This window comes from Gadus macrocephalus, chromosome 9, assembly GCF_031168955.1.
Source record: "Gadus macrocephalus chromosome 9, ASM3116895v1".
Classification (NCBI taxonomy): domain Eukaryota; kingdom Metazoa; phylum Chordata; class Actinopteri; order Gadiformes; family Gadidae; genus Gadus; species Gadus macrocephalus.
In genome coordinates, this window is record NC_082390.1 from 753,340 (window position 1) to 778,592 (window position 25,253).

Sequence of the window (25,253 nt, forward strand, 5' to 3'; positions counted from 1 at the left end):
GACACACGCCCCGATGCCTCGACGCAAACCATAACATCACTACCACTAGGGACAGTAGTGAGAAGTTTAGAGCGACTATCCGATGACTTCCGCTTTCATTTCAAGATGGCTGCTCCCACATGTAAACATGCGATGTGTCTCCGGGTTGGCATGCTGGAATTATAAGTTCGTTTTAGAAAGGTGCTTGTTTATACCATATGCGGTAGAAGGAAAAGTTATATTTAAGTTTAAATATTTAAGGTCGTAGAGTCTGTTTCTAAATTCATAACTTGTAGTCAATAGCTCGTGGTACCAACACCGTTTTCCATCATGCCTACCCATACGTTGTTCGTCAAACATTTGCCCAATTCGGCGTCAAATGAACGTCTTACAGAGATCTTTTCCGAGATCGGACCTGTAAAGCATTGCTTCGTTGTCAACGAAAAGGGTAGGTTCGAATATTGAATGCCGTTTTCTAAAGGTACTGAATTGATAATAAATACCATTGATAACCAATGATTTATGTGATATGTTTGATACTTTCATCAGGGACTAAAAAATGTCGGGGATTTGGATATGTCACGTTCGCCATGGAGGACGATGCACTACAAGCAGTGAAAGAAGTCAAAAGTTACGACGGGACAAGGATATCTGTGTCAGTTGCAAAGAAGAAGATACATGAAAAAAGGAGGCCAGGTATAGGAATTATTTTCCAACAGATTGTGAGCAATCGAGCGCAATATGTTACAGAATACAATAGTGTCGTTTCTATACAGAGTTTGAGTAAATCCATCATTCTATTTTCTGCAATTCCCTTTCCTGTAGTTCCCAAAGGGCCACCTCCGAAAGAGGGGGAAGAGAAAGAGGGACCCCCAAAAGAGACGCAGAAGAAACCCCTGAAAATAGAACCCCCAAAAGAGACCCCAAGAAAAGCCCAGAAAGAGCGACCAGCGAAACCCCTGGCAGAGGCACCCCCAAAACAGGGACCCCCAAAAGAGCAACCACAGAAATGCGGGAAAGAGGAATCCCTGAAAGAGGGAACCCCGAAACAGCAACAACCGAAAGAGGAACCCCCCAAAGCTCAACCTCCAAAGGAAGATGAGCCCACATTTAAAGGCATTCGAAAAAGTGCACTGAAATCCAAACTCATCATCAGAAATATCAGCTTTAAGGTATGTCCTTTTTTGTCCTCTGAGGTGTTATTAGAGAACCCAAAAACATGATTGCGCCCATGTGTCCATCTTCTATTCGTAACCTTTTGTGTGTTCTGTCAAAGTGCTCCGAAGATGATCTGAAGCAGACTTTTTCCGCGTTTGGGGAAGTTCTCGAAACCAAAATCCCTCTGAAACCTGGTAAAAATAAATCATATTTACTTATTAATAAAATATTTTCACAACAATTTGCATATAAGTTAACTAAGCAACACATTTAAAGGCTGATACATGTACTTTTCTTTCTCTCTCCTGTGCAATTTCATCCACATTCATAACCAACATTCATTGGTATTAACAGATGGAAAGATGCGTGGTTTTGGATTTGTCCTGTTCAAAAATATGTCGGGAGCAGGGAAAGCCCTCAAAGCTATGAACATGAAGGAGATAAAAGGTAAGTCCTACTGCTTGCTCAACAAATGTACAGACACAGTGCTTATAAGCTGCAACAGGAGCGATTGTACTATATTTAATATCCTGATCATTACATTAACCACAGGCACCTGGTTTGGGGTGATTTGATGAGTTTGCGAATGCACAATAATGTCCAATAATGTCCAACCCATATTTGTCCCCCAGGGCGTCCAGTAGCCGTGGACTGGGCCATACCGAAGGATAAGTTCCTCGCCACCCAACCAGAAGGTAAGTCTTGCTCGATGACAATAAACCTTCGCTTGTAATGAACCACAAACTAGTATGTGTAGAAACGGGGACGACCGTCTATAAATCAATCTGGGTGACTGATGACCCATTTCCTTCAGTTCCTAAGAAAAAGGAAGATCCGGTGAAAGACGAACCGGAGAGCGCCTCTGAGGACGAGGGCGGAACGGAGAAGCAAGCGGCGCCCAAGAAAGGGTATGAACTCCCAAGAGCAGCCTCCTACTTTGGCGGAGTGGCCTAAACTATGCTTCTAAAGCTAGGCCACTCGGCCTAGCTTTAGAAGCATTGGTTGTAGAGCTGAACGATTTGGGGAAATAATCGAAATGTGATTATTCCGACCAATATTGCGATTTAGTATGCAATCAGTCATTCTTTAGTATGACCAACACAAGCTTGGAAGCAGTCAACATTTAAAAAGCTCTTTCCTTTAGGCCAGGCCTATCTGTTGAAAAATAAATATTGACATTACTGATCTCCATACAGTATAAGTAAGAAATCCCCCAAAAAGAAAATAATCTCGCCTTTGCGATTTGCATGTCGCGTTCTATTACATCGCGTGTCGGGTTTGAATTCGATTAATCGTTCAGCACTTTGGTTGTCGTATTTGTTGAAATTCTCTTTACACCCCGACAGCAATCTATGAATCAAAGGCTCTGATAAACCAAAGGAAAAAGTCTGGTTTCTGTTGCATTCGCAGGCCCGTTCAATTTCTTTGGACCGATTTGTTGGTCCAATGGCTTATTTGTCTGTCTTGAGTATACCAAAAGCTAAGCTTTAAAAATCTAGCTTACTCTTGCTACCTTCTCTAAATTGTAGACACTATTAAATATGTAAAGCTGACCCCCCCTGTGTCCCTTTTCCTTCCACAGAGCCCTCTCCAAAAAGGCTGCAAAGCAGCTGAAGGAGGCCTCTTCAGACGATGAAGAGGATAGTGACAATGGAGAAGAGAGTGAGGAGGAGGAGGAGGAGGATGAGGAGGATGGCGGGTCTCAAGAGAGTGGAGATGAGGATGATGACAACAGTAGCTTCGATAGTGACGAGGAGGATTATGATGATGATGATGAAGATGATGATGACAGCGATGATGATCTAGGTAGGTTGGTTGGTGTCGATGTGTCTTTCTCCTAGCATATCTACAGTTTCTTACAATTAAACATTTCCTTTTTGTTTCTTTTCCTATTCTGTTATTTTGTCCATACTGTGTTCTCTCTGTCGTCCAGATCGTACACCGAGGAAACCCCTCCCTTCAGATGTGAATGAGGGCAGAACGATCTTCATCAGGTTGGTAATCCTCACTGTTCTGCTTTCACTGTCCACGTTACGTCTCAGCAAGCAGTTCCCAAAGCTCATCCGTTTCAGATCAGGATCAAGTTCTGAGAGTTAGTTTTGGGATAAAAAAATTCTTCTCACAAATCTGATTCCATGGGCACTGTTTGGTCCTGACCCGTAAGGTCCTGGTTCCTAAGGGTCTTAAAACATCAAGGCCTAATGAATCCAACAACGTATCCCCTTTCTGGGCAACCTGGATGTTGCCCTAATGGGCTGATTATGGTTCCACATGGACGCAAAGCAAGGGGGTTACGGACCCCTAACGTCCTTGCGGACCCTCCTTGCGTCCACCCCAAGGGCCTGACGTGCGCCTCCCAGAGATGTGAACCTTCCGTCGAGGCGACGCAGGTGCAAGGGCTGTGATTGGTCCGCTTACTATAAACCCGACTCAGAACCGATAGGTTCACGACTGCGTCGAAGCGTCTTCGTGGTCGTTGCGTAACGTGGAACCATAATCCGCCCTTAACTGTGAATAAGTCGCTGTGGTATAACGACCGTGCTGTAGGGCTTCTTGTTCAGTCAGCCTGATTCTCCCCCCCCTCGTCCCCCTTGTTCTCCTCCCCGGGGTGCTGGCAGGAACCTCTCCTTCGACACTGAGGAGGAGGCTCTGGAGGAGGCGCTCCTGCGTTTCGGGGAACTGAACTACATCAAGATAGTTCTTCACCCAGACACGGACCATTCCAAAGGTACGGAACCATTGGGGACATAATAACAAGCAGCTTTGGGTTGGTGTTGGAAAACGCTGGAGCTTTTGTTTGTCTTTGTCTTCACCAGGTTGTGCATTTGCCCAGTTTAAACGTAAAGAATCTGCGGAAAAGTGCATTGCAATGACCCAAGATGATGCAGAGGTAAGCTGTTGTCGTATGAATGAATGAATGAATTACTTCATGACTGTATTTGAGCTTACTGCGCTGCTCAACAGAGGGCACTATCTATCTTTCTCTGATCTACCCAGTTCAAACTATAAGCCTTTTAAAGTCAATACGTGTAGCCCAGATTCAAACTCTGGCATAGCGATCAATACAGACTGCCTCACACGGCTTACATGTGTTTCACCTCGTTTGAATCCTATTGGTCGTCCCTTTTTAAGAATGGCGGCGTCCGCATCGACGGCCGGAGGCTGATCGTCGCAACGGCGGTGACCCGGGAGAGCGCAACCCAACTCAAAGACAAGAAGGTGAAGGTGGAGACCGGAGCCAGGAACCTCTACCTGGCCAGAGAAGGATGTAAGTGGGGTTCAAACACTGATTCGCAATTCCCATATTTCTCCGCCATGATTTTCCCACGTTTACAGAACTCCCACTGTAAACAGAACGTACTCGGCTGACTTGGCTTGTGTTTTTGAGACTCTTATCGTTGGGACATGTTGGTGTTTCACAACAGTCAATACTGTATCCGGATATATACACACTGTGTATTTGTATGCTATTTGAGTAGACCAGAAGGCCCTTGGATTTATATTTGCTCTGTTGCCTTTTTCTAGTAATTCGTGCTGGAACCAAGGCTGCAGAGGGAGTGCCTGAAGCAGACATGGTCAAACGAACCCGGGTACGTGTTCCTTGCCGTTCCCTCACTTGTTGCTACAGAGACGATTGTACATCGATGTCATTATTTTAGTCTATGCTACTTCCGATGACATGTTTCAAGCTAACAACAATTATGAATGGTTTCTTCTCCACATAATGGATAACACCTTATAAGGTTTTATGAGTTTGTAGACAAGTTAAAGACCAGAAACTTGGCCATCTTGCCATTTCCGCCAAAGCCAAGAGAGACCAAAGGTTTACCTGGGTAAACTAGAACCTGTATGCGTGGCTTATTTACCATTCTGCCCACTTCCAATATAAACTGAATTCTTGCCTGAGTTCGAAGGATGCTTCATAAACCACCTCCAGAACGCAAGCTGGTTTACCTTGTGTCTCAGTTAGAATAAACCACGTGTTGAACATTTACCACTCTCCGGGTCATACCTAGCCCGAGATGACCATACCACAAAGGATCTAAATAGTTTTTCATCAACCGTACAGACATATTATATTGGAGCCCTTCCCCCTGTTACCCATGCTGCATTAACTGATCTGTGTCTTGTGTTGCCCGATGCCCTTTCAGTTTGAGGAGGTTAAGAGAACCAAGCTCCGAGACATTAATGTGTACGTGTCGAAGACTCGACTCTGTGTCCATAACCTACCCAAGTCGGTGGACAATACAAAACTGAAGGACATCTGTTTTCAAGCTTTAAGCAGAGCAAGAGGAGTTCGCATCACCGAGGTGAGAAACAGTGGTGTGTGTGGTCTCTGCGTTGGACGGCCTTTCCTGACTCCAAGTCCTTTGCGTTGACGTTGTTCTTACTCTTCCTCTCCCTACTCTTCCTCTCCCTACTCTTCCTCTCCCTACTCTTCCTCTCCCTAGTGCAGGGTGATGTACGACAGGAAGCCAGAGAAGGGCAAGGCCACGGGCCAGTCTCTAGGATACGGCTTTGTCGAGTTCCAGCACCCAGACCACGCTCTCAGCACCATCCGCCACCTCAACAACAACCCGGACATCTTCGGCCCCACCAAGGTGGGCGTTGTGCATGAAGCTCTTCTACAGCCGTAGCTTATAGGAGGAGCCAGCTTCCTGCTCCGTCAATATGACTTGACATTGACACACCTCAATAGTTGGCCAAGTTCCGTTTAATGCCGTGTGTTGTCTGAGATCATTTGTTCAGACAGGCTGTTCGTGGAACTAACAGTTTTCCTTTCTGGGTCGTGCTACAGAGACCTATCGTCGAATTTTCCCTGGAGGACGGAAGGAAACTGAAATTAAAGGAAGCAAGACAACTTAAAAACAAGGTGCGTTTGGAGCATTGACTTGGGATTTCCTTTGATGCCGCCTGACAATCGAGCCAATGGCTGCGCTTGCTAGCCCATAAGAGCACAAATGTTCAGCTTTCTAAGTTAATTCATTCCATGCGCCAAACGTCACATCTTCACACCACGTATTGCCCAATGTAATGTTTGGATTTAGCTTCCCTGTCACCTCTTCACATGATCATAACCCGGTAACGGAGTAGTCATGCCACTGTGCTAGTAGGTAAGATAATCCCTCCCTCCTTTCCAGGAACACTTCAAAAATCGTAAAGGTGGAGTGAAGATTGAGTTCAAATCAAAACCAGGAAGTGGAGAGCAGATTCAGCCCAAACCGGGAGCGGCAGTGAAGATTCAGCCCAAACCGGGAGCGGCAGTGAAGATTCAGCCCAAACCGGGAGCAGCAGTGACGATTCAGCCAAAGCCTGGATGTGCAGTAAAGTTTCAGCCACAACCGGGAGCTGCAGTGAAGAGTCAACCCCAACCTGGTGATGCAGTGAAGGTTCAACCCCAACCTGGTGATGCAGTGAAGGTTCAACCCCAACCTGGTGATGCAGTGAAGGTTCAACCCCAACCTGGTGATGCAGTGAAGGTTCAACCAAAGACTGGATGTGTGGTGAAGTTTAAGACGGAACCTGGAGTTGCAGCTAGCCTGCCGCCGGCGGGCCAGAGCAACACAGTGCAAGCCAAACGGAAAATGGGTATGACTTCTTTAGTGGTTCTGTACCATAGAAATCTCAAAGGCACCCAAAGGGCTTAACATACCGATCATTTTTCATTGTGCGTCCAGAAGGGGAGTTCACTGGGGGATAGCATTGGCTTTCAGTTTGCTGCTTCCATTGACATGCAGAGTTACAGTAGCCTAGCTCCTGTTCACGGGATGGGAATACACTTAAACACATTTCCGAAGGCTTCCAACGTGTGCCAGTTACAACACAACGACATTGTAGTTGGTCTACAAACACACAGATTATTCTACATTATTTTCGGGTCTGTGATATTACCCTACCCATAATGCACCACTGACTGGTTACTACGCAAAGACATTCCAGCCAGAAGCAGCCCATAATATAATCGAACCAGCGCCAGAAATGGGGCCGAATTATCTACGCTACGCTACAAGACTACGGCAGTTTCTAGATATGTCGTCGTAGCCACTTTATTTGTGTGGCCGGCGTGCATGTGGGCCGACGTTGAAGCATTAAAACGGGCTGACTCTGTGATCCACCTCATGACCCAGATGCTCCTGAAGCCAAGCACTTCTCTGGATTCCTGACCAAGCCGGAGGTGGAATACGTAGAACTGGAGGACGGAAAGAAGAAGCGGAAGACTCTGCCCTTCCCGTCACACAGGGGGCCTAAGATCAGGTACCTTCAATTCGTGTCTCCGTCGAGGAACCATTCCTTTCAAATTGTGATCCAACCTCTGGAATGTAACATTTAAGCTCATAAAAGCATTTGATGCTTCCTTATAGGAAAACCAAACATTTGTGTTTTGAGCTGGTCTAGCACTATCAGATTTTTAAGAAACCGTTTGGGATCCTCTCACTGAATTATTATTTTTCTCTGTGCAGGCTGCGTGATAAAGGTAAACAGCAGGCTCCTCCAAAGAAACCTAAAGGTCACACCAGTAGGAAGGACCGCCAGGCTCCTTCGATGGTACAGAAACCCCCACAGTCCAGGCCACAGGTAACGCTACCAAACACCCCCCCACCCCACCATAGTCAGACTACATTTAACCGGATATCAAACTCCCACACTGTCAGACTACAGACTACCCTAACAGCCAGGCCAAAGGGAACATGGTCCCTAACAGCCAGGCCAAAGGGAACATGGTCCCTAACAGCCAGGCCAAAGGGAACATGGTCCCTAACAGCCAGGCCAAAGGGAACATGGTCCCTAACAGCCAGGCCAAAGGGAACATGGTCCCTAACAGCCAGGCCAAAGGGAACATGGTCCCTAACAGCCAGGCCAAAGGGAACATGGTCCCTAACAGCCAGGCCAAAGGGAACATGGTCCCACACAGCCAGGCCAAAGGGAACATGGTCCCTAACAGCCAGGCCAAAGGGAACATGGTCCCTAACAGCCAGGCCAAAGGGAACATGGTCCCTAACAGCCAGGCCAAAGGGAACATGGTCCCTAACAGCCAGGCCAAAGGGAACATGGTCCCTAACAGCCAGGCCAAAGGGAACATGGTCCCACACAGCCAGGCCAAAGGGAACATGGTCCCTAACAGCCAGGCCAAAGGGAACATGGTCCCTAACAGCCAGGCCAAAGGGAACATGGTTCTAGGGATGCACTAGAGTGGAGGTAGATCCCTGACCCCTCCCAGAGTGTCGAGGTGTCCCTGAGCATGGCGTCTCACCCTAACTGCTAGCGATAACTGGGCGGTCGCGCTGCACGGCTCGCTCAGACGCTGAGGGGAATGTGTTTATGAATGGGTGAAAGCTGGGAGTGACCACTATGGAAGTAAATCTGTGCCGTCGGGTTTTGAAAATAAAAACACATTGAATTATAAGCACTGAATATTTATGCATTGAAATAACCTATCTTTGCCTCTGAATTTAACACTTTACATTTTCAATATATCATATTCACCTTTATTTTTCAATGTTAAAAAAAACTTTAAAATATTCAACTCAAATATTTTCAACGTCCCAAAATTCAGTCCGCCAAAGTCACCATCAAAATTCAATGTACGAAATTCCGTGTTTACATCCGGGGAACCAAGAAAGCAATCGATCGTAGATCGCGGTCAAACGAGTGTGCGCGTCGTTGGATGCCAGACTCTCTCACGCGGGAAGGCAAAACAGATTTAGCCATGTCCAACGGAAACAGCAGCAGTAACATTGCTTCGGTGAGTACATTTTTCTATATATATTTGCCATTAGTATGGGTTGTTTCTGTAAGATTCAGTTATTGACAATACTAACGGACACTTGTACATAAGAAGGACTTCGATTTGAAAAAATAAGGGTAGTTCGGAATTTTGGACATAGGGCCTGATTCCCAAGTTAGCCTTGGTGTTGTTATCATTGGAGACTAGGCTAGCGCAAGTCAACGGGCATATTTTGATGCTGGTTTATAACGTCTTTATTGAAGATTTCAGGGGTACAGTTGTAACTGTCAGGTTTATAATATGTAGCGCCACTAGGTGGCGCCTCCCTCTTTTGTTTGGTTTTACGAGATAACGTGGAGTGAAGAAGTGCCTGCTCTTCCGCTCGGCTAGAATAAACAGCAGTATACGATCGAAGTCTCCCTTTTTAAAATGAGTTATTTTATTTAGTAACTGATTTGTTGTAGGCAGGAATCCCGGACTTTCCACCCTTGTGTTAAATATATATAGTGCCATGGAGACCTGGCGTGGTATGGTCAAAAGCTTATAGTATACTAAAAGTACCGTGAGGAGAATCTTGCATGTTGCCTCCTTCATGCTAACCCTGACCTACACCATCGCACGATACACAGTATGTGGATAGACCAATTGCCTCTATCAAATAATGCTCCCACTGCAGAATCACGTTATGTTACACCAGTACTCACCCCATGAACATTGTTTATGCTGTTTTATAACGTATATATTGAAGATTTCAGGGGTGCAGTATGTGCAATGTATTGCCGCGTTTCCACTGCAGGGTGCGGAACGGATCGGATCGCAAAGGTGCGGTAGGGAGGGGGCGGTATAGCCCAGCTCAGTTCCGAGGTCGCGTTTCCACTGCCGACAGTACCCTTGGTGGTAGGCCGGATGTCGATCGCCGCGGCAGCTACGTAAACATCGTAAACAACGTCTTCCTCCCCAAGAATGCAGACGAACGTCAGTGGAAACGTGCCATATGTAATGTAAAGAAAATAGCACTTCAAGAAAAAACATAAATAATCAATTAAACTAAATAAATAACTTCAACTACAAAAGTGTAGCAAGTATTGTTAAAACTTGTATTTGTGAATGGGATTATGCATGTGTGGGTTTATATATGCAATAGCTCATAATTATTCAAAATATCCACTAATACAAACATTTTATTTTGAGTTACGTTATTTCAATGCATAAATATTCATTGCTTAGAATTCAATGGGTTTTTATTTTCAAAATCCGATGGCACAGATTTACTTCCATAAGTGATTCACAACACTGCTTAGAGGGCTCAAAATGAACACTCGCCGAGTCGCCAAACTGGGTAAAGTAGTCTTAAGTTATTGAGTCCACCCGCCACTTTGGCTGGACACATCTTGTCCTTCAGCTGCAGAGAGCTGAGAGCAGTCAACAGTAGCCTATAGACACATTTTGAAATAAGCCATGGAAGAACTACTCCAAAAACATTCACAACAACCTATTTAATTTATCGTAAATTGTAGAAATATGTATACTAATTAATTGAATAGGCTGTGTTCAATGTATAAAGTTTGGTTTCAATTAAAAGGAATGTTCAAAAAATGTTTATCATTATTATAATAATTATGTGTATAGATAAACAATATTCTGAGATATAGATATTAATATTATTGTTCTATTGGGGGGGAAACAATTCTGAATAAGCAAAAGTTGCTATTGGCAGGTTAGGCTCTTGTCTAAATAAGTGCAGCCCTATTCATTTTTTCTACAATTATTACTGCGCACAAGGATATAATATTGATTGTGAATCTCAAATGAGACCAAGATGACATGCTCAAAGGTAATTTGAGTGAAATCCAAGGGTTACGGTTATGCAAGTTTTCGATCACACTGTGTGCTACAAAATTTATTTTTATGCTACTGAATTTTTGTGCTTGCTGGCACCAGTGCTACCACTTAAAAAAAAAAAATATGCGAACAGCCCTGGATATGCATTTATAGTTCTTCCTTAATGTATTTACTGTTTTTATATTCTTGCTTTTAACAGGATGAGTTGGATGACACTGCACAGGTCTGGAACACACACACCATCAGGCCATCGAAAAACCTTAACCTCCCCAGCGGTCGGCCCAACGCGATGTTTGCATTACCTGAACTCGATGGGACAAGAGACTTCCTTTCCCAAATTGAAGATGGTGATTTTCTTCAATTGTGCCAAAATGAATGTATCATTCACCAGACCGAACCGTTTGATCCAGATCTATATGAACTATGCAACATCCTTATGGCTGATTCCAATCCCACTCTAGCAACAGATCAATATCAGGCAGTGAATTTGTACATGCACCTCAGAGAGGCCATCAGGGCATGAGTGTAGGTCAGACGTGTTTAGTTGTGTCGAGCTTCGAAGTGGCAGGATTTTTTGGTCACATAAGTAATTCACCTTGCTGTCCTTTTCCTTTATAAGTTTCCTTTAAAGTCATAGCTCAACATCTCTAGCTTTTGGCAAATGTTATATTCCTTTAAACGATAGTTTAGAAACACAGAAATGAGGGGGGGCTTTATAGTCAAAGCCTGTAAAAAGTGTAAATCAAATGTGAATCAATTTCAGAACTTTACTATAACAAATGTATCACTTTTTTCAGTTAGAATTGTATTTAATAAAAAAGGTAACTGGCTTCAGTAATTAAATGTGAACACTTATTCTGAGTCTTTCATGATAGAATATCATTGGATTTCAAATGTTGGGAACAAAAAAATTGATGCATCTATCGAACTCTGAACTTCTGATGGCCAATCAGTACAAACATTGACATGTTTCCGACAGAAAAGCATTTAGAAATTATCTGTGCATTTACAACCTGTAGTTTCAAATACTGAGAGAGGGGTTAAAAAACGACAACACACGCTATTCATGTTTTTGTTGAGACTGGAACTTATTTATTACTGTAACTATATTGCTATCCCGTGTGTGGAACTCTGAATAAACAAAAAATCGCAGAACAAGTTTGGTGCTGTTTCCTGATATTTTCAGGCCATATTTTTCACTGGCCACATTAGCTTGATGAAAAACGTAAAAATAAATTAATAATTGTACTTGTTCAAGAACAATTGACTTAATTGTTCTTGTAATCAGACTAGTATTACTTTTCATACCATGACAAGTTCCTGCAGTCTTCTTCTTAATGTCACATTATGTTGCTGTGGTGTCAAGACAGCTGATTGTAAACATCATGTGACATTTAGAAGAAGACTGCAGGAACATTAACAATCAAAACATGTCGGTATGAAAAGTAATACTAGTTGTATATTATGTACACTATATTATTAACTAGTTAGTTTCGTCGTCTGAGACGTCTCGCTAGCCTTCGTGACACTCCTCTGGGATCGAGCTCTTTCAACAACAACGCACATCCTCTTTCCTCACACGCAGTCCATGCTCCCTGCATTTAGCGTACATCCATCGGTACCCGTGAAGCTGTCTAGAGTACTGCAGTTGGTCGCTAATAAAATCCACCAGGACCGACAGGTCAGAGTACGCCTTGCGGCGAGAGTGTCCCACTGTCCCCTATCTCGCAGTATCCTCTTCAGAGGTCTCTCACTTATGTGGAAGGCGTGCCTACTGGCAAGTATTGATTTGATGTCCGAATATTTGAGGCCAAGCTCAAAATAAACGATGATAAATCTCCCAAGCTCCGTCGTTGTGGTTGTTAGTATTTCCTCTGACCGGAAGTTAAATTGTGACCCGGAAGTTATAAATTATTAGTTTTCTCAGCTTTTTTTTTCAACCAATTTTTTTTTTTTCCTCCATGTCCTTTGGGGGGCTCCGTACCATTACTGCTGCTGTTGCCGTTGGACATGGTAAATCTGTTTTGCCTTCCCGTGTGAGAGTCAGGTATCCAACGAGAATGACGCGCCAACGCGTTTGACCGCGATCTAGCATCTAGGATCGATTGCTCTTTCTTGGGTCCCCGGATGTTAACACTGAATTGCGTACATTGAATTTTGATGGTGACTTTGGCGGACTGAATTTTGGGACGCTGAAAATATTTGAGTTTAATATTTTAACGTTGAATTTTTTAACGTTGAATTTTTTAACATTGAAAAATAAAGGTGAATATGATATATTGAAAATGTAAAGAGTTAAATTCAGAGGCAAAAAATTCAGATAGGTTATTTCAATGCATAAATATTCAGTGCTTAAAATTCAATGTGTTTTTATTTTCAAAACCCGATGGCACAGATTTACTTCCATACACCACTGGTTAGAAAAAGTACTGAATAAAAGCCGTCCATTTCCATGAAAATCCTAGAAAACACAAGCTAGGCAACATACTTAAATTCAACCTTTTGTTTTAAAATCATGTGAAACGAGTCCTCGTGCACCAATAAAAACATAGATAGACTCAAACTGTCGATGTGGTGTGAGGGTCAAAATTCATTGATACAACATGCACAATTACTATTGATACAACATGCACAATCACTATTAAACAGTTAATACCATGTCATACCTTTTTCTGTTCTTTTTTTTATTGGTACACAAAAAAATCGTTCTGAGTAGGTTATTGTTTTGCTTTCCAGAGTGCGAAACCAGGCAAGAAGCCTTTCAGGAACCGAGAAGAGGACCGCTTCGACAGATTGGTGGAAAAATACAAGAGCAAGATACTGGGAGGCGGCCAGAAGACAGCCGGCATCAAAAGGAACAAGTGGTTCAGTTAGTCTTATGTCTCTGTTTGTCTGGGCGGAGGACGGTGAATAGTGCAAGGTCATTGCTTTTTATCTGTAGACCTTTTACAATTCATAAAAGTTAATGTCATTCTTGATTTGATGCATTGAAGCTGGAGTGTGCTTGTTAATATTTTTCAGTATAATCCCATCGAATGGCAGCATACCTTTTGTAAAAACGTTTTGTTAGGTTGTTTTATTTTTTAATTAAAGCTGTCTCAATACCCTCAGTATACACTCTTTTTATTTGATAGTGTGCAGATCATGCACACTTGACATTACATAACATTACATGGTTCTGGCTAACAGTTCATAAAATGTTTGATTATAGAACAAGATCGAGGAATCGTAACAATTTCTTCAGTCTCATTCATAAATAAAAAACATGCACAGTAATAGTAAACCACAAATGTATCAATTTAATATATTGACCTATATTTATTTTAAATACAATTTAAAAGATACACATCACATAACACTTACAATTATTAAGAAAAATATATATCTTTATACATGACATTATTCGTTTTCCTGTTGCATATATAGGTGGGAAATAGATCGCTAAGTCTTAAAAGTCTTTTGAGGCAATGAAAATATAGGAGGCAGGTAAAGGCTTTTCTTGTCATAGAGTACATGGAAACACTTGGCTTGGCATGTTAAAACCTGACGGCAGGCAAATGTGACTCATAACTGAGTTGGTACTAAGTATATATATATATATATATATATATATATAAAGGGATTTGCACAACGCAATTCCAAGCAAGGTTATTTTCTGTAAAAAATAACCCTATTACCAGTTCGTAAACATTTCATTTGGAGAATATGAAAATCAATTGTTATTGCTACACGTACACCCTGCTGTAAAAAGTCTGCTTTTCTTGTTTTTTTCCATAAAAAATATATAAATACTAAAAAAACGTATTAAAACATTATTCTCGGAAATTTCGGTCCAGCATTATTAATATAGGTTTGATCCACAAACCTTAAATAAAACCATCGACCAATCGGACAGAGGCGCAGCAGGCAGAGCCCGCCCTCGGCTGCCTCAGCACGCCCCCAGGAGGTCCAGGTGCTTCAGCAGGTGGACCAGGTAGTCCTTCAGCCCCACCACGCCCTCCAGCCCCACCGTCTGGGGGTACTCCTTGTAGCCCTGGAGCCGGGCCAGCCGGCCCTGGGGGGCCGGCTTGGTCCGGGGGGGCCCGCCGCAGTGGCCGCCCCGCCAGTCCTCCAGGTAGCCCCTGAGCGAGGACACCTCCTGCCTCACCTGGGCCAGGCCCTCCAGCCTCTCGGAGATCACGCTCTCGTAGCCGTCCAGCACCAGGACCAGGGAGGCCAGGCCGTCCATGGGGTCCGAGGGGGGGCTGGCGCTCAGGCTCTGGCTCCATTCCTCCAGGGACAGCCGCTGTGGGGACAGGCTCCATGAGGGCTCCACCGGGACGAACTAGTTCATTCTTATTCTAAATAGCGGGTAAATACGGTCGAATTGACCCCTCAACCCCTTCCCCCCCCATGTTTATTCCCTGCATTTCTTTTATATTTCAGTTTTTTCTTTCTTAAATTAATTATTATTCACCATCATTGTATTTTAAGCGAGTGTTAGGGCTGATGCACTTTGAGCTGTTTGAGCCGGAAAGAATACAAAGAACACAAAGATAACTACAAGTGGAGCAGTATGGCTTCCCTTACCTTCAGGTACTGGTCCAGTCTGATCACCAGCTGCTCTGCGTTCATCTTGACGTTCGCCCTCAACGTCACGGACTCTCTGGAGGCGGGGTAGGCTCGGGCCGAGCTGAACCCCCCGAGCAGACAGAGGAGGAGAAGGGCCAGATGGTGGCGCTCCATATTCCCGATGTGTAGACTATGGAGTACAGAGAAGACCTTCGCTTTCCTAGAAGGAAGAAAAAGAAACCGACATCTTAGACCGAAGCAGGTCAATCACAACCCACCGGATGTCATTTCACAACTTACATCGATATCCCGTCACGTATTTCATTGTAGAAGATACTGCTGGGTGAACGCCAGGATGAGTAATTCCCAACATTTGTTTATCCAAGTCAATATTGTCAGAGCAGAGGAGTCAAAGACAGCTGTGATTTCCTATGACGATGTGTAATCAGTACAAAGATCACTGCATGGCCAGAGAAGTCGCCGGGACTCCCCCGCCACCACAGCTATACACAAACATTCTCAACACAACTCCAGTCATACCTGTCTCTGTGTGTGTGGATGACGGCTGGTTTAAGCGGCCTCAGCTGGCCCGGATCGGACTGAGGGATGCTGGGCTCGGTGAGGCCGCTTAAACCGGCCGCCATCCACACAGCCATCCACAGTGTGACTTTACTGACCCGATGAATAATGGCAGGACCTCAATGTTAATGTTGTCCAAGCAACAGCACTAAGACAATAAACCACAGGCCCCACCAACGCAGAGAGACTGGCCGAACAGGACTCATGCACATCAGGTTAAAACAAAGTTTTACACTTTAGAAACAAGTGTGTCAAGAAGGAAGGATGAGGGCAGAGTGGGACTCTTACCGTGGTCCTGGCTCTGTCGGTCGGTGAGTCAGAGTGCACGCTGCTGGAGCTCCATCAGGACCTCTTATAGTGCAGCAGCAGGGGTTGACTCATCACTTGCTCACCTCTGCCTGGGACCCTATCGCCCCCTGGCCCACCCCCTCACCCCCCTCCCCCCTCACTCCACCCCCATCCCCCCCACCCCCCAAGTGGGTGATTTATGACAGCAGATAAACATGTGCTGGTGGGTGTATAGATATTATTGTTTTCATGTCGGTATATTGTAGTGATTATAGTGACTACTGATTGTTGGACATAGTCTCCTTGTGTGAGCAAAATCAAAGAACACACTCACTCACTCACTCACTCACTCACTCACTCACTCAAAAAAAAAAAAAAAAAAATACTATTTTGTGTGTGACTTAGAAGTTTTACTATTCTAAATGTGGACTTAAAAGACTTCCAGTCCCAAAGAAAACTAGAGTGTTTTAAATAAATAGATAAATAATAATAAACAAATAAATGCCATGACATATTCTTTCAACTTTTTGATTGGATGTTTGGGTCCCAAAGGCCGATTGGTATGACTAGGAGGACCTGTATTGGAGAATCATGGATTGTGTTTTTGTTTTCCGTGTGTGGGTGAGTGTGTGTGTGGGTGGGGGGTGGGGGGGGGGGGCAAGTTCTTGCCAAAATGAATGGCATTAATACTTAACAACCAGTCAATCCACTTATGTTTCTCATTACATTTCTCAAAGAGCCGTAGTGTAAGAATTTTAGCTCATTCTTCAGACAAAAGGACCAAAACATGTTTTCACTGTACTTGGACCGAGAACCATTGCATTTCTACATTTCTATTTATAGGCAGCCTTCTTGTTAACAATCATACATTTTTGCCACACATTTCCGGGTGAAAAGGGAAACTGATCAGTTGACCATATCCAAATCTTCAATCAAATAATTTACAAGATTTGAAAAACCTATGGTAATTAATTAATTTAATGTACAAACATGCATCAATAAATACAGCATTTTATAATCCTTACATTCCTTTTGCTTTCATAACATATAATCCACGTCTCAAGTATGAGTTTGGCCCGGCTAGGCCTTATCATTTATTCATGAGTATTAAGGTTTGGGAGGAGATGAGTCACAACTTCAATACCTGTACTTGCTGATCTACTTATCTGAAGTTACACAAACACACACACACCTACGCATACACAAACACTCACACATCCCCAATGCCATGCACTCATCTCTGAAGCAAACCTGATAGCATCTATAGCAGGGGTCAGCAACCTCTTCAACATGCAGTGTCAGTTTGACATGTTCTCGTCAATGAGTGTGCCTTAAAGGTTGGGTATGGAATTCGCTTTTTTGGCCATTTTTGCAAAATTACTTGAAATCCTTATCATAACCCGCTTACAGCCACTGAGTTAGAAGTACTGACATGAAAATTAAACAAGTCAATCATCTGTGGAACGGGCAGGGCTCGAAAAACTCCAGCCAATCATTTCCATTGCCACCGAGTTGCATTGGACAGTAAGTACGTCAATCAAACGGTCGTACTGCACTCCCCCTCCCCCGCGCCCCGCGGGCGACCCCTTCGTGCAGTACTCGTGACCCAGAGCTCGTGACCCAGAGCAAGCTCCTGTTTGTTGTTATCCTGCGGTAGCTACTGGAACTAGTTAATCCACATTTGGACCTAGCAGTAGAAGACAATTTCCATGGCAGACAAGACGCCACCATCCCCACCACCACCACCAGCAAAGAGAAGGAAAACTCTTTTTCAGAGAGTAATTGATAATAAAAACGCTGAAAGAGAAAAACTGAAATCAAGAATAATCCTAGGCGCTGCTTTCGAACGTTGGCGGCAACTGAAGGACGAGAAGGGTCTAAAAACCGATGCTTGTGTGGCGGTTGACCTAGTTTCAAAGAATACCGTTTATACTCGGTAATACCGGTGTTGAGACGAGTGTATTACTCGGTGTGAAAATGTCCACACCGCGGCAACCCTAGTGAAAACCAGGACTTCCAATGCAATTATATGAAACAAACATACATTTTCTAAAAATAGTAATGATTTATGTGACCGTTTAATGTTTATAACATCTGGTGCAACCATAGCCGCGAGAACGTATTATCAGCAGGGGGTGCTGGAAAAAAAAACTCAGCCTGCACTAGACTCGCAACTCGTTACATTGATAAAAAAGATATATAGCAGCGCATGCGCATGCGCATTTTCAACTGTGCGCACGCGCGCACAGTTGAAAATCGATCGTTGTGTTCACTTCCTTCACACCATGGTTCACTGCTCACAGAACAAGTTTAGCGCACCACCGCTACCCTCACACTTTTTCATATAACCTTTTTTCAGCATTAGGTCATATGAGCATTAAATAAATGCTGCGTCTCAAAATGCCTTGGACAGCAGCGAGGATGACTCGCTTTGCCACGGGCCGAAACAGTTCGGAGCGACCACAGCCAGAGCGAACACAGCGGGGCAGAGGAGTGTCACGATAGTCTTTGGTGTAGGCCTACACATCAGTACGGCCTATTTGCACTATTGTTAAGTGGCAATGCAGTGTTTTATTCTATGCCTTTTTATTTTCGTATATTATTTCAATGAATACAATTTATTTATTCATAAAAACAAGATCTGGTCTTCAAATCTTTTTCCCAAATATAGGTCGTCTTACAATGGGGTTTGTGGTTATATTCGGACCAATACGGTACAGCCATGGACATAATAAAGGATGGACCACGGACTGGAAAATGGCCGCCCATTCATTCCTATGCAAACTGCTCAGTGGCGCATGGTAACATACAGGAGCGATTTGCTTCCGCGTTATGTGGCCAGGACACGTGACCTAGTCCGTGACATACCGGATGCAGAGATCTTCTTCTTCTTCTAGTTTAGTGGCGGATCATAGTTTTTCCCCATATACCGCGACCTACTGGACTACTACACAGGAGTTTGTGACAAGGACGTTGACAAGGACAAGGACGTTGGCAAATCATACTTTAAATCATACAAATAAATTCAAAGAAAAAACCAAACTAACGAAACAAAATAAAACAAACTAACAAAAGAAATGAATAAATAAAAATAAAAAATATATATACTTAAGGTTAAATTCTTCTAATTAGGTTAGTATCTTTTATCTAATTTATCAGCAATTTCATTGCCATATATTCCATGGTGGGCTGGAATCCAACAGAACTGAATAACTAAACCAAGGCTTATAATATTTAAAAGAAGATGCTTTACCTCTATCACCAAATCTTCACGTATTGAATTATTTGTTATAAAACTTAGTATCTACAACCCATCTAAGAGCGGTTATTATTGTGGCCATCTCGATTGAGTATACTGATAAAGTCAGTATACTCAAGTCGTATATGAATACGAGACACAATAGAACAAAGACTCACATCACAAACTCAGACAGTCACAACATGTAAAAAACATAAATACATGAAACATGCATATAAATACGAGACCAAAGACTCACATCACAAACTCAGACAGTCACAACATGTAAAAAACATATGAATACATGAAACATGTATATACAAGACCATAGACTCACATCACAAACTCAGACAGTCAAAACATGTATATGAATACGAGACACAATAGAACAAAGACTCACATCACAAACTCAGACAGTCACAACATGTAAAAAACATATAAATACATGAAACATGTATATACAAGACCATAGACTCACATCACAAACTCAGACAGTCACAACATGTAAAAAACATATGAATACATGAAACATGTATATACAAGACCATAGACTCACAATTTACAATATTATGAAAATTACGTAGGTCTCCCATAATCATTCAGGTAATCAATACGTGCGTGCCTGTTCCAGCTATTTCAATGATATGTGTGTTATATATCCGTGTTCAACGCCATTCATGTCAAGTAAAGGACAAATCTCAGACTTTGGAAGTTAATGGAGTTAATGGAAGTTAATTCGGAATTTAATTTAATTCGGAAGTTAATGGAGCCGTGCACTTCAAAATAGGATCATAGCAAGGAGCCGTTTGTTTCAGTACGGCTCCTTTCAGCTGCTGTACCCAACGTAAACTGCTAATAAAACGCTTGAGGAGGCGTTTTGAAAAGAAAAAACTGAATTTTTTTTAGAACAGGGTAGAAATATAATTGTGAGCCTTTGATTGATATCCAAACATTTCTTGCGGAGACACAATCCTGTTCCCCACTTGTATTGGAGTGGACGGCGATATCTACTTCTGGGCCACATGAAATGACGGACCCCCGTCCACTCCCAGCTAAACAGCTGCAATACCAGGCTTGGCCTCTGAGCACGGGTGGATTGCGGAAGTATATATGCCTGTCCTGGGGGCCTGGGTACAGCGGGCGCTCACATGACGTTAAGCATTTCCTGGTGCATAATGTGACGCTTCAGAACCTAAAATCCCGTTTCTCCCCGTTGACACGACAACACATAACCGGCGTTTTCAGAAATCTCCACTTTGGCCGGAGTTTTTAGAAATGATCGTTTTCTGTGATAAGACAGGGCCTCGGACAGGGGGTGTTGCAGCACCCCCAGCACCCCTACTTCCCGCGGTACTGGGTGCAACTTACAGCTGAATGTAGTGCCATGTTGTTAAACGAAAACCTACGCTAGCCTGGCTCGCTCTCGCGCATATTTTTTCGCGCTCGTGCATGATTGCGCGTCCAGGTACTTGGAATGGGTGGAGTCAGAGTCAGCGTTGAAGGAGAGGGGGTAGGACAATTTGAGTTGTGTATTTTCAAAATCTGCTGGCGTTTCGCAAATCCCATACCCAACCTTTAAGCAACAATATATAAAAAAATAAGCTGAATTATGACACAGCGACCAAAAACATTTCCAGAAGACCTGGAATTGTATTATTTCCATATAGTCCACAATCATGCATCAACATTTTATATGTTTTTTTGGTTGTTATATTTGCAACATTGGCTTACACATTATAATTACATATACATCCCATCTTAAAACACTATTTTCAGAAACTCATTCAAAAACGTATTTGCACTGTGAGAAATGTAAAAACGAGAATATTTGAGAATGTTGGAAACATCCACATCAATATCTTTAAGACATGTACAGCTTTGCAAAACCATGTGAAGGCGATGCATACAGGCCACTTGCAACAATATTTTAAATATTTTCTTCTCTATTACTCACAACATAAAAACTATTAATTGATCCCATTTCAGAACACTGCTTTCTGTAACTAATTTAAACATATTTGCACTGGGAGGAAATGCCCAAAACGGAATAAAGTGCAAAAATAAATTGGTATGAATGATTATGCTGCAGATGTGAAAATTTGTAATTTAATTTAATTTAATTTATTTTTTTAAGTGTGCCAATGATTATGCTGCCCCATGCCAGTGGTGGCACGCGTGCCTAGGGTTGCCAACCCCTGATCTATTGCGCCATGGCGACAGTGAGCGACATTCAAAGAAAGGATTTAATGAAATGCAGACGAGAGTTCCCATCTGTACGTCGTCTGTGCTGAGACGTGTCGGAGGCCCCGAGGCACGGCCTCAAATAACCACTCCAGGACGCGTGGAAACCAGGAAGTCCACACAGCAGGACTTTCACTGTTGACTCAGAGGAATGACGGGAATCTGGAGTGGGCAGATTAAGGTTATTAGGACCGAGGGGACAGTTTCACCTGGAGACGCTGCTGGGAATGACGTTGGGACCTCTAGCGGATGACTTCCTGAGTCAGCACTTCATGGCGCATGTGTCCATGTGTGAGTGATTAAAGATGGGTTTGGACTACTGACGACTAACTATGGTAGGATTGTTTTTGTAGAATTTACAGAATAAGGCGGAAAGAAAAAAATCCCTTCGAGAAAGAAGGACAAGGAGAAATGATTCTGGGAAAGAGCAAAGTGCAGATGTTTTGAAGGTCAGAGTTTGGTCCGCTACATCTACTGCTGATATCATCTTTTTTCAAATACATCAATAATGTATTTGACTTGCACTGAGACTGCCCGGACCATCAAGTCTGGTTTCAGTTTCTTGCAGTCCATGTCTGACATATCCCATTATAGGTTTGGATTCAAAGAGAATGTAATTTAAACAGCAAACAAGACAAAAGCCATGTTTTATATAAAATTATATAAAACATGTATACTGTAAATGTTTCAGACATTATGGATATTTGCACAATGAAATCTATCACAATGCTATTGTTGAGGCTCAGTTTGTGGTGTCTGTGTGTCGTCTTTACCAGCTCACTCCTGCACTCTGCTTGGGGTTTGAGGCATCACACACACACACACACACACACACACACACACACACACACACACACACACACACACACACACACACACACACACACACACACACACACACACACACACACACACACACAGAAACACTTATACACACACACACACACACACACACACACACACACACACACACACACACACACACACAGAAACACTTATACACACACACACACACACACACACACACACACACACACACACACACACACACACAGAAACACTTATACACACACACACACACACACACACATACACACAGAAACACTTATACACACACACACACACACACACACACACACACACACACACACATACACGCACGCACACACACACACACACACACACACACACACACACACACACACACACACACACACACACACACTAACCCTTACAAGGTCAAAAACAAGCATGTTTGCTTCAAAGCATTTTGTGGTTTTTCGACTGTGAGTGACGTGGTTAGGTGACGAGGTGAGTGATGGCTTCTTGTGGAAAGGTCAGTGGTTGTATTGTTTTCAAGCATGCCGGGGCAGACCCTTGGGACACAATCTGACGTCATGTGACCGAGGGGGAATGTGTGGGTTCCGGTGTCTTTCACTGGATAGCACTGAACTTGAATGTTACACGTCCAGAGGATACTGCACATTATCAACGAACTGCGTGCTCTGACTGTATGTAACATAAAGTTATTCCGGAGACACACTGAGACCTTATGACAGCCATTCCTTAGGAAATGTGAAGTGTGCAATACAAAACAGATGGCGTCACTGCTGTGTGTGTGTGTGTGTGTGTGTGTGTGTGTGTGTGTGTGTGTGTGTGTGTGTGTGTGTGTGTGTGTGTGTGTGTGTGTGTGTGTGTGTGTGTGTGTGTGTGTGTGTGAGCGTGTGGGGGGTCTGTAGAAATTTTACTGGAAAACTCAGATGGATTCGAAAGAAAAAATCTGTTTTCACTTGTTTCTCGGAATTCTTTCTTTGCCGGAAATGTTATCAGACCGGAAGAGGTGGCATCGCATAAGATATTTAAGATTGACTAATAAAGTCATTCCATATTGCCTCATGTGAGAGGGTCTAATTATTAAACGAATTAATAAGTATGAAAAAGTGGAAGTGAAAATGCCTTTATTAATTCCTTGATTTGTTTACGAAGATTAAACACTGTGTACAAAGTATGAGCCTACATGACCTCTTCATAAGAACCGAGATGGGCCATATTATTTTAATGACATGTAAATATAAAAGCTACCAGGCACAATATATATTGTAAGTACTTTTGGTATTTGTCATTTGGGTTTGATCCGAGTAAAAAAATAAAGTACCTATAGGCAGTTAGCTGTAGTAATTTTGTATTCTTAATCCTATTTTTTTAACTGTTAGTGTTGATTTGGAGTTCATTACTTCTGCCTCAGAGGGCCCTTTGAGCCCTGTCTGTGTCATGTTGTGTCTTTTTTGTCTATATTTTGTTTAGTGTTCATTCTCCCCTTGTCCACTAGATGTCGCTAGACCCCCCTCACCGTACATCTCCAGCTTGCAATCCCCTCATCCCCTTCCCCTGTGTGTCCTGGTCTATCGTCCTACCTGCAACTCACTCCCAGTTTATACCTTTATATAGTTCACCTCCTTTGTTTCTGGTTGGTTCTTTGGTTTTGTCCTGTGCCTTGTTCCTTGTGGTTCCAAAATTGTATTGTTTTCCAGCCTGGAACAGAGATTTTGAGTCCCCTTTTAAAAAGTCCTTTTGGTAACTTTTGGTAGATTAGATAAATTTGATAAATTTGATCCATACCTCTTTGTTCCTGCTGCCCCACCAGCACCCCACCGTGACATCCTGTGTCTCAGTGTGTCTTTGTGTGGGCTATCAAAAAATGTGTGCCCTGATTTGCCCAACACTGAAGGGGTATGGGGGACATTCACAGCGGTCGACCTTTCATGGCCTTCAGCAGAAGGGGCATGACTTTCCTTGGTTTGGGCCCTGGAGTTGGCGGGGCTTGACCACCCAGAGCCATACCAACTTCCTGTTGTCTTGAACATCTCTATAGGGGGGGGGGGGCTTGCGGGATATCATTGGATCAGCCCAAAACAGCAAAGGCTGTTGGGACAGTATGGTTCAGGCTTAGACAACCCTGGTGGTGGTGTTTTGTCACGACTAATAATCAGGCCCGTGTTAACACAATGTGCTGCTCCTGGGCACTATACCACAACTTTGTGAAATTAATGTTCATAAACGAGTAATGTATGGTCTTTCTAACAAATTCAATTGAATAATCTATTATTTATTTTGCCCCCCCCCACACTGGTTGTCAATGGTTGGACCCAAGTGCCCTTATGGATAATCCGGCCCTGCTAGTAATGTAGTAATCATATGTAGGTCATACTCCAGATACTTGAAGGTAGACATAGAAGCAAAAAATAATGAGATATAAACAGATAGTGGAACCAGTAAATGTAATCATTCCAATTGTAGTAAAAGTTTCCTGAAATTTGACAAATCAAAGTTGTAAACACCAAAATTCGACCTGACAGAATCCCATCCTGTACGGACCTCTTCGACAGACTTTGTTTTTTTCTCTATCATGACCAGTGGAGGTATCCAACGTGCAGTACCTCATGATAATAACTTTACCCCTGTTTAATGAGGGGGTTGTTTGGTTTGAGCAGCGTTCTGGCTCACTATGTGTCAATATTTGGCCGGTTGAGCCCTTTGAGACTGTAATGGTGATTAAGGGCTATACAAATAAAATTGAATTGAATTGAAGTTCAACCCACTCTCCTAGACTTACCAAACACTTAGTTACGACTAAACACTCCAAAACGGATT

At 43.1% G+C, this 25,253-nt stretch overlaps 2 protein-coding genes across 3 annotated transcripts; one reads left to right on the forward strand and one right to left on the reverse strand.

The window, feature by feature from the left end:
- Positions 1–78: 78 nt before the first annotated feature.
- rbm28 (RNA binding motif protein 28) lies at positions 79–13,818 on the forward strand. Of its 2 annotated transcripts, none has more exons than XM_060060084.1 (20): positions 79–427; positions 529–675; positions 805–1,151; positions 1,256–1,331; positions 1,492–1,584; positions 1,770–1,832; positions 1,952–2,045; positions 2,720–2,943; positions 3,071–3,131; positions 3,756–3,865; positions 3,954–4,027; positions 4,270–4,405; positions 4,663–4,727; positions 5,289–5,447; positions 5,589–5,738; positions 5,936–6,010; positions 6,279–6,726; positions 7,266–7,392; positions 7,599–7,713; positions 10,905–11,941. In XM_060060084.1, exons 1-20 carry the CDS (start codon positions 310–312, stop codon positions 11,226–11,228), a joined length of 3,006 nt encoding a protein of 1,001 aa, XP_059916067.1. In that variant the 5' UTR covers positions 79–309; the 3' UTR covers positions 11,229–11,941. The 2 variants fall into 2 exon arrangements, with proteins under 2 accessions (XP_059916067.1, XP_059916068.1); XM_060060085.1 differs by lacking the exon at positions 10,905–11,941 and adding an exon at positions 13,442–13,818 and having other exon boundaries at positions 80–427.
- A 185-nt stretch (positions 13,819–14,003) lies between these two features.
- Positions 14,004–16,216, reverse strand: LOC132463954 (leptin-like). Its single transcript, XM_060060087.1, has 3 exons — positions 16,124–16,216; positions 15,275–15,476; positions 14,004–14,990 (listed from the first exon to the last, which is right to left on the reverse strand). The coding sequence occupies exons 2-3, from the start codon at positions 15,428–15,430 to the stop codon at positions 14,634–14,636; spliced, it is 513 nt and encodes a 170-aa protein (XP_059916070.1). The 5' UTR covers positions 15,431–15,476; positions 16,124–16,216; the 3' UTR covers positions 14,004–14,633.
- Positions 16,217–25,253: the final 9,037 nt, after the last annotated feature.